The sequence below is a fragment of the Xenopus laevis genome, chromosome 1S (genome assembly GCF_017654675.1).
Source record: "Xenopus laevis strain J_2021 chromosome 1S, Xenopus_laevis_v10.1, whole genome shotgun sequence".
Classification (NCBI taxonomy): Eukaryota; Metazoa; Chordata; class Amphibia; order Anura; family Pipidae; genus Xenopus; species Xenopus laevis.
The window spans coordinates 101,534,191-101,543,933 of record NC_054372.1 but is presented as its reverse complement, the minus strand read 5'-3'; the positions used below and the strand labels follow the sequence as shown (position 1 = coordinate 101,543,933).

Here is a 9,743-nt window from a genome sequence, read left to right as displayed (position 1 = left end):
GCAGAACAAAAGATAAGGACAAAATGCCCAAATTACTGACATATACGTATAGTTTGACTTAAATATTACATTTACAAAAAAAATATCTTATGCCTAATTACTGGAGTGAAAGGGTAAAAATAAATACAATTAAAATACACATTTCATGCCCAGATTACTTGTAAATATAAATCATACTATATTTGTTTAAGGCAGCAATTTAGTTCCACCTGTGCACAATGAGCCGTTCCAATGGAAGCTTATGACCCAATTCATGTCCCAAATCATCATCAGTTAATCCGGTTCACAAGCTGTGGTGAGATAACATAAAAGGCTGACTGGCATTGTGTCTTGTTAGAAGTCTCCAAATGTCAAACAATTGTGTCAAACCCAGTTGCATGGAAAAGTGAAATATGTCCTTCGGTCATGATGTGTGACATTACATGACTAATATGTGCAAAGAAAGCATTGTAAAGGTACCAAATAACTTATGTCTGTGCAAATATACATTTTCTTGCCATTAAGAGATTTTTTTGGTTCTTTAGTTAGGTTTTTTTTTTTTTGGTCATGTTCAAGTGCAAATGACAATGTACTGGCAGCAGTTGAGTTCATTTTCCAGGAAAGCACAGCCAGCTTCAGCCTAGCAAACAGTTGAGAATATTTATTATTTTGGGGGGGGGGGTCATGGAATAGTGGTTGAGCTGTGCAATCAAATCATAGAACGTCTTTCCTTTTAAATTCCTTTGTTTGTGGTCCAAATATTTTCTTAATCCATCAGCAGTGCTTCATTTGTAAACCATTTATGTCAGAGGTGCAAAACCCTTGATCACAAAGAAAATGTTTATCATACGCCAATGTAGATAGTATGTCTTTGGCCACAGTCTACTTTGGGGTCTTGTATGGCATTCCACATGACTATCATCTCATAAGGCACAAAACGATGTACCATAAGAAGCTCCCTATAATAACAAGGATCAAAAGAATCCAATGTGGCAGAAGGGACCTTCACCCCTACTGTCCTCATTCCCATGTGGGAAGCTGGCACTAAGCCTGCCTTTTCAAGGCACATGCCAAGGTACACATCATCGATTGGGAAAAGTTGTATGCTTTTTGACTGATTGGAGATGGAAAGGCAAGTAAATCTAGACATAAGAATTCCTCCTCCTCCACAATACTTTGGGTAGGAATTGGAAGTGGTAACCTGTACTGGTACGTAATACTTGCTCTGTGACTCCCGGACAGGACCTACATTTGCAATCAGCTGCCCAACATAGAGATGTTTATCTGCTCCATTCTCTCTAAGTCCCTGTAAGTAGGTAATTACATTGAAGGTGTTCACAAAGACATCATCATCTCCATTGAAAATAAAGTTGGCTCCTGGGCAGTTGTTGTCTAACCACTGGTGAAACAGGAGCTGCTTTAGAGTTAGGTTAAAGAAAGTGTCTTGAAAATCCCATTGTAAAATGTCACCAAATTTCTGGCTCTCAATCTTCAGCAGTTTACTCATCCTTTTTACTTCCTTATCTGCCTTTGGAATCCCTGATATAAATATCGTCCTCACCTTAGCAGTCCCGTAGGTCTCTTCTGCTCCCCAAGTCTGTCGAATAACAGCCCTTCTTTCATAGTTACCAGGGGAAGACTTAATTGCAAGCAGCAAGAAAACTCCTTTGGATGCAGACGGACCATCACACTTATTTGGAGAGTCAATAATTAGGGGGAAACTTCTGCAATGCCTGTATTTTAAGAAATCTTTTATATGAGGCGGCAAAACAGAGAACCCACTAATACTTTCAACAGAATCATTCGGTTTACACCTGGAATTCCACTCTAGTTTTAGAATGGGTGATTCAGTAGTGTCAATAGTATCTGCAAGACGATTAGGTGAACGTTCCTCAATTTCTTCTAACACTAGTTGATCATTTTCATTTTCCCGGAGGATAAAAAGGAGGGACAATATTCCAACAGCAAGCAAGACAAAGATCTCAGCCTTGAGAAATGCCCTCCTCATATTGACACTGTAAAAAAAAAAAAAAAAAAAAGGTAAAATAATTCACAATGCACGTCAATATCAATGTATTACCACCGAGGATCTAGATCACATTTAAGCTAAATGAATAGGACTTGTGCCGAACATATTTTAATAGATTTAATGAAGAAAGATAGTTTGTTTTTGTTATTTCTTTCACTAAACAGGGAAAAGAAATAACACTTCCAAGTTAGTTAAAGCAGGTACTATAGAAAGCCTACAGATAAGCCTATGTACTGTATAATGATCTACTCCTTTGTTAATCTCAACATTTAACAAAGACTACTGGCTAGTGCCACACGGGGGCTGGAAACAGCTTTCGGAAATACACACGCCTTCTCTCCTTTTCACATCTGGAACCAATTGCCTCCAGTGCAAACACACTTGCTGGATTTACAATTTTTGCACCCTAGTCAGGTGCCTCTTCTCAGAGCCGGGCCAACCCAGCCAGGCGCCCTAGGCAACCTCTCTGGGCACGTCGCCAGCTTAGTGCACATGCGTGAAACTGCGCTCGGACACGCATGCGCGAAACTTCGCTCTGATGCGCATGCGCAGAACTGCATGCGCACAAGCGCTATCACAAGGAATTATCTGTGGCAGTCGGCGAAAGACAGGACCGGACAATGGGGTAGGCGTCAGAGCAGGTACGTGCCTGGCGCCCCCCTAGCTTTGTGCCCTAGGCACGTGCCTACTCTGCCTACCCCTAGTTCCGGCCCTGCCTCTTCTGCCTACCCCTAGTTCTGGCCTCACCTGCCCTCACTAGATGGGATATAGCATGAGCGTTAAAACAACCTGTGTGTCATTACCCTAAAGTGGACCTGTCATCCAGACATAAAAAAAGCTGTATAATAAAAGTCCTTTTCAAATTAAACATAAAAACCAAATTCATTTTTTTAATTGAAGCATTCATTGCTGTTATAAACTCATTTAAACATCTCACCTGTCTATCATATTGCCTGGCCCTCCTCTATACCTTAGGCATAGAGGTGGGGCAGGCAATTACTTTCACTTTCTATTTAGCACTTAGCATTCCCTGCTCCCTCCTCACCATTTAATTGTGTAGCCAGGGCATGGGCATCAGGTCCACTATTCTGGTTCTCAAACAAGATTCTGAGATGCTGCAAGGCTTGCCCTAATAACAGTGTCCACAAAATGGCACCGTCCTGCTTGCTATAATTATGAATTCCCAGATGTAAGGAAACAAAATTTAAATGATGTATATACTGTAAGTAAAGTTTATTTTGCTATTTTGATAAAATAGGATTTGGAATTATTTCTTATGGTGACAGGTCCCCTTTAAAGAAACAGTTACATCAAAAATAAAAGTGTTTTAAAGTAATAAAAATATAATGCAGTGTAGCCCTGCACTGGTAAAACTGCTGGGTTTGTTTCATAAACACTACTATTGTTTATATAAATAAGCTTCTGTGTAGCAATAGGGTCAGCCATTCAAAGGAGAAAAAGCTCAGGTTACACAGCAGATCAGCTCTGTAGAACATAATGGTATTTTCTGTTATCCACTATTTAGCCTGTGCCATATAGCCTTTCTTCAATTTCCGCCATTGCTACACAGCAGTGTATTTATATGAACTATAGAAGTGTTTCTGGAGCAAAAAACAACAGTTTTAATAGTGCAGGGCAACAATACATTATATTGTCTTTACTTTAATAGATTTTCTTTTTTTGGAGTTACTGTTCCTCTAAAGTTAGCTTTTTGCCTCATGGCAGGAACATGAATAGTTCTTATACAGGAGAGAATGAATGAAGTGTTTCCCTTATACATACACATTATATACACATATATTAATAGCACAGTATAGGGCAACATGTTAGCATACCAAACTATTATACGCTTTTAAATCATACACAGACTGTTGTGATACATTGCATGTATGTAATATGCTTCAAGCACATCTAGGTAGAATAACAACTGTGCAAATACAAACATTCAGCTACCTCCATACAAGACAATCAGGAAACTGCATTCTACCATGTAAAATTGCATTCCTAACCCAACAAGTGTTTTTTTTTTAGTTGTGATATTGGTGTGTAGACAGCCATCTCATGACATTTTGCCTGGTCATGTGCTTTCAGAAAGAACTTTTTAGGATGAAACTGCTTTCAGACAGGTTATTATTTCTCCCACTCAATGTAACTGAATGAGTCGCAGTGGTACCTGGATATTTACTATTGAGTGCTGTTCTATCTACCTGGATGCTGTTATCTGGTTACCTTCCCATTATTCTGCTCATGGGCTGATGGGGGGGGGGAAGGGAGGGGGTTAATATCACTCCAACTTGCAGTGCAGCAGTAAAGAGTGACTGAAGTTTATCAGAGCACAAGTAACATGACTGGGGCAGCTGGGAAACTGACAATATATCTAGCCCCATGTCAAGTAAAAAAAAATTTTAAATATCAGTTTGCGCTTTTGAAAAATGGATTCAGTGCAGAAGTCTGCTGGAGCAGCACTATTAACTGATGCATTTTGAAAAAAACAAAAAACATGTTTTCCCATGACAGTATCCCTTTAAAGGACACACAAGCACGTTGGCACACCAAGTTCCAATTTTAAATCAAATCTTTTATTAAAGTAAACAAGCTGCGGCTTTAGTGTGGTTTGACTATGGGTAAAGATTGATTGTAGGTTGTATTAATACTTACATACAAGTGCCTCTTACAGAAATAAGAATATTTCAACATAACATGAACTACATTAAACTTTGGAACTTATGTCCTGTTTATCAGTACTTAACTGCCCTGCTGAGCAATCACGGTTGAAGTGGCATTGGCTTTTTGTTTGATCCAAAGCAAAATAATTTGTAAAATGAAAAAGTAGCCAAATGCTTTTTGCAAATCTGTGTTTTTAACACTGACTGATACTTCCAGAGCGTACGTTACTCTGTTGTTTGTCACTGACACTGTAGACTTGTGTCCACATATGAGTACATTGACCAGATCATTGCAGCTGCCTATAGGGTACATTTGTAGCAAATATCATCCAAGCACAAACCTGTACTAGAGCATTCCCTTTAGCAGTTTGGATTGGGTGCAGTAGCTATAGCAACGCTATTAGCACACAGCCAGAACTGTGATTAAACAGAGCATGAAAACTGCCCCTGGTATGGCCACCTATAAACACAGGGGGACTATACACACTCTTTAATTGCTTTATATACAGGAATATTTCCTGGAATTTTATATGACTTCAGATCGGCACACTGCATAGCTGGCGAGAATCAACCGCAGTGAAGGACAGGCAAAGACTAAATTCATTCTGCACCACCTCAATAATTAATTTTCATTGTAATTGCCATACAATGCTATGTACGGCAAGTTAGGAGATGGAAGTTTAAAAATCTTCACTAACTTGTGATTAGTTAGTTCCTTTCAGCAAAACTATCCACATACGGGGGATGCTTGAAAACAAAAGATGAACGCATGCTGGAAACTGTAGATAACCTCCCAGATCACAGATATCAGACAGTCGTGCTACAGCTGCAAGGTTCTTTGTGACTGTGATGAAATTGTTTCAATGCCTTGTGTGCTAGGGTTGGTACATGGCTGGTTAGAATGATGTATGATCCCTATGCTATTAATTGGGCAGAGACATAAAATATAGGAAGGCTGGGTATTTTTTTCCAGAAAAGGTGGCGACCCTAGCCATAGCACTTAAGTAATTGAATACAAAGATTTTGAAACCATCAGTGTTTACTTCTTCAGTTTCAGCTTCTACTAACTATATTTCAAACCCTCATCTCCCAACCCCACATCTAAAATTCTGCAACTTGAAGTTTCAAAAGAAATGTTTCCATACACTGAGTATGGTTCAATGCCTGGTTACCTCTGACTCCGTGTCTCTTTGTAGTACTGACTTGTTCCGTCTTACCATTAAACGGTTCAACCCTGAGAATCAAACATTATAAGAGAAGGCTCTTATACAATCACAAAACTACTACAGAATAAAAGAATAAAAAAAAACCCTGCACCTTATTGTTAACAGCCATGATGCAAATGCAGTTGCGCATTTCATTTTGCTTTTGGCTACATCACTATACTAATGCTGTATATACATTGCATGAGAACACATTAGTGCTTTAATGACACAGGTGACACTTGGGGAATCTAAACTAATCTTGTTTTTAATAGGCCTTAGTTGAACTCTACAATTGTGTAGCGTGAATGCTACGGCAATGAGATATCAGTCCTTGTAAATTAATGGTTGAAAAAACAGGTATGCATCAAAAAACACTGAATAGTACTTTTATGAACCATACACCTTCCTAGGTCACAGAACTGCACCAAAAAGCATGGTTTGCTTTAAAATGAACTTTTAGAATGGTTGAATGATTTACATTTTTTGTTCTGCAGGTCTTAGGCTTGAAATTAGAAAAGTTACAGGTTTGCAAGGGGTTCCTTTTCCTAGCAATCAGGAAGCAGTTTTGCAATCACAATGGAAGGTATATAGTAGAGGGTTTAAAGCAGAGTCGGACTGGCCCACCAGGATACCAGGAAAACTCCCAGTGGGCCCAAGTGTCAGTGGTCCCAAGTGTCAGTGGGCCCTCCTGCTTCTAACCATTATGCCTGTTCCATGGTCAATACCTACTTCTGTATGGGAACAGAGAGGCTAAAGAACAATAAATAATAGAATAGAAAAAAAGAGACTTGAAAAATAGAGGTTGAGTGAGGTGAGGATGAGGAGAAATAGTTTGGAGAATGGGCCCCTGGACTAACGTTTTCTGGTGGGCCCCAGGCATCCCCGTCCGACACTGGTTTAAAGAGAAACATAACCAATACAAAGAATCCTAGTTTCCTAACAGTACCAACAGACATCCTGCTGGCTGGAAAGAGTCTGACTTGGAATGCTAATGATTCAAAAACAATCCGAAATAAATAATGAAGACCAACTGAAAAACTGCTTAACTGTAACATAAAAGGAGATATGCTCTTCTTTGAGCTATAGGTCTCTGTGACATTTGCCATCTGAGCATTACTGCCTTTTTGCACTTTATTTTTATTGTTTGAGCGTATGGCCGCCATCAGGGGGGCACATGGGGTACTGTTGTACCGGGCCCAGGTCTAAATGGGGGCCCGGCTGTGCTGCACTTTTCAAAATAGCTGGGCCCCTCAACATCTGCGAAGTTGTGGCGCAGCTGCTGAAGTCCTGAACCACCAAGGTCCCAAACCGACCAAGTCCTGAAGAACCGAAGTCCCGAAGAGCCGAAGTAATCCAAAGTCCAGAAGATCCGAAGAGAGCCCAAGTGCCAAAGAGCCCAAGTCCCAAAGAGCCACGAAAAGACCTGAAGCCACAAAGCTGAAGTCCTGAAACTGAAAAAGGAGCCGAAGTTGTCCTGAAGTTAAGAGTTCAGTTCTACTGAACACCAATGTGTTTTTCTGTTTTTTGTTTTTTTTAAATTTTATTAACCCTATAGCCACCAATTCTTTTTAACTTATGGAGGGCCCTGGCACCAATGTTTTTTTTTTTTTTTAACTTATAGGGGGCCCTGGTCACCAATTATTTTTTTCAACTTGTAGGGGGTTCCTGACCACCAATGTTTTTTTAAAAAAACTTATGGGGGTCCTGGCACCACAGTTTTTTTTAACTTATAAGGGGGACCTCACCATCAATGGCTTTTTATAACTTGTGCAGGACGGGTTACTGTTTTTAGCCCTGATGTCTGTATGGTTTTTTAACTGTGGGGTGGGGTGGGGTGAAATTTTTGTTGTACGAGGCCCTGTGATTATATAAAGATTCTTGAGTGAATAGATTCTTTAGTGGTAACATATGTCATTTTGCTGTCTTGTGTATTTGACAAGGCTCAGAATACTGCAAGGTCAATGGAGCATAAAACTGCACCTACTGTAGTTGTAACATCTTTTTCAGTTGCTTTCCATCTTTAATTTTTTACCATTGTTCCAATGGTTTCATGGTTGGAAGGTGAACTACCTTTTTAAATAGGCTCTTAGGCTACTAGCACATGGGTCGTGTCTTTCATTGGTGCAATTATACACTAGGGAAGAGAAGTAATCAGCTGCCCCCCCCCCCCAGTGCACGTATACAGGGAGTGTAAGAAAACAAATCATGTGCTATTAGGGCAATCACAATTGAGGATATTCGTGGTCTGCACTAGAGATTAATCACAGGACAACTAATCTCATTTGTAATTGCCATTAGTCTTATAGGCCAACTCTGATGAAACAAATTATACAATTTTTGGTTTGTGTGTTGGGCAATTACCTCCTCTGGGTATACACAACTCCATGTTCTTCACTGTTGCTGGAATGCATAGTGAGGGGCACTGGGACTGTAGAGCATCTGGTCTCACCCCTTCTCCCCTCCAGTCTCACTGCCTTCTTACCACTTTATTCTGTAATGTGTGTTTGGTTTCTGTTCTTGTCTAATCTTATTGTATTAAGTCAACCTTTCTTGTCACAGCATCATCATCACAGCAGTTCTTAATCTTTGCCTTTGATCTGTATAGTTAAACATGAATATCATGTGCCCATTGTTGTTACAATGGCTGGCATTTGGTTTGAGATCAAAGTCCAATTTATATCAAGAAAACGTTTTTAGTTTATATCAGCGTGCGTTTGCTAGGGTAGGGGGAAAAACATTCTAATAAAGCTGTGGCTGGCCTTTACCCACATCTGAGTCTTTGTGTCTTGCTTCCATTAATTTAGTGTCACCCTAGGCATGGGAGAACCTGTGTTTACGTCCCTGTAAACAACAAAGCAGGCTGGAAGAAGCCTGGACCACACCAAGTAGAAGAGCCGAATTCAGATGGTAAATATTAAAAATTTACATTTTATTTTCCATAATTAAGAACCATGGCCTTTTATTATGGAAAATAAAATGTAAATTTTTAATCTTTACCATCTGACTTTGGCTCTTCTACTTGGTGTGGTCCAGGCTTGTGCCAAACTCCTTTGATGTTTCCTGGTATTTGTTCCCTTTGCTGAAGGTCTGGGGCATGTGCACCCGGGCCCACTGTGCACAGTGGTAAGCTTTGTTCAATGTACTCCATACACTGGTTCCCTATCTTTATAATTTATGTCCCTGTAATCTTGTTATTGCAATCAGTACTGGTGGCAAAAAAAACCCAGATATCTAGCACCAAACTCTCGACATGTACAATTTATATGTGCGATTCCAGTATAGGGGTAGCTGGTATGAAGACTGGATAATGTTTGTACTTGCCTTTTATTTTACTGGGAAATATGACCAAATTTGGCCATTGCCCTCACACAGAATTCTGTGTTTAGCTCCCTAACAAATAGCCTAGCTGCATGGGCAGAAAAATAAAAATAAATTCTTGTATTCATATGTATAACTCTCAAATGTGTGTTTCTCTTAATCTGTAGAGTGGTATTCAGATAACAAAAAAAAGTGATATTGGAACAAAAATGTATTTTGTGAACTTGCTGGAAAGTTTGTTTAGGTGTAGAAATATATTTGCATAAAGAGAGGCAAATAACAAAAGATTTCAGAATTTGTGTGCAAAAAACAATAAGTAATGTTATCAGGTACTACAGTTATCATAGCAGAAAGGGATATCATTTTCCTATGGGGTAACAGGATAAACGCCATAGTGACAGAACAGCATTATTCCTTAATAATAAGGAAAATTACCCTTTTCTGTGACCTAAAGTTTTGGTAGGCAAATATCTATAATATACAAATTACTTGTATGCAGAGAAGGAATGTACAGTATACACGTTTTCAACACTGGCTGATTGAACA

At 39.4% G+C, this 9,743-nt stretch overlaps 1 protein-coding gene across 3 annotated transcripts in view; it reads right to left on the bottom strand.

Annotated features, from left to right (window-relative positions):
- Window positions 1–499: 499 nt before the first annotated feature.
- b3gnt3.2.S (UDP-GlcNAc:betaGal beta-1,3-N-acetylglucosaminyltransferase 3, gene 2 S homeolog) overlaps window positions 500–9,743 on the bottom strand; it is a 26,585-nt gene continuing 17,341 nt past the window's right edge. For all 3 annotated transcript variants that reach the window (XM_018239907.2, XM_041580011.1, XM_041580012.1), the window contains exon 2: window positions 500–1,994. In XM_018239907.2, the coding sequence (XP_018095396.1) occupies window positions 824–1,987 (1,164 nt within the window). In that variant the 5' untranslated portion in view covers window positions 1,988–1,994 and the 3' untranslated portion in view covers window positions 500–823. The remainder of the gene's footprint in view (window positions 1,995–9,743) is intronic.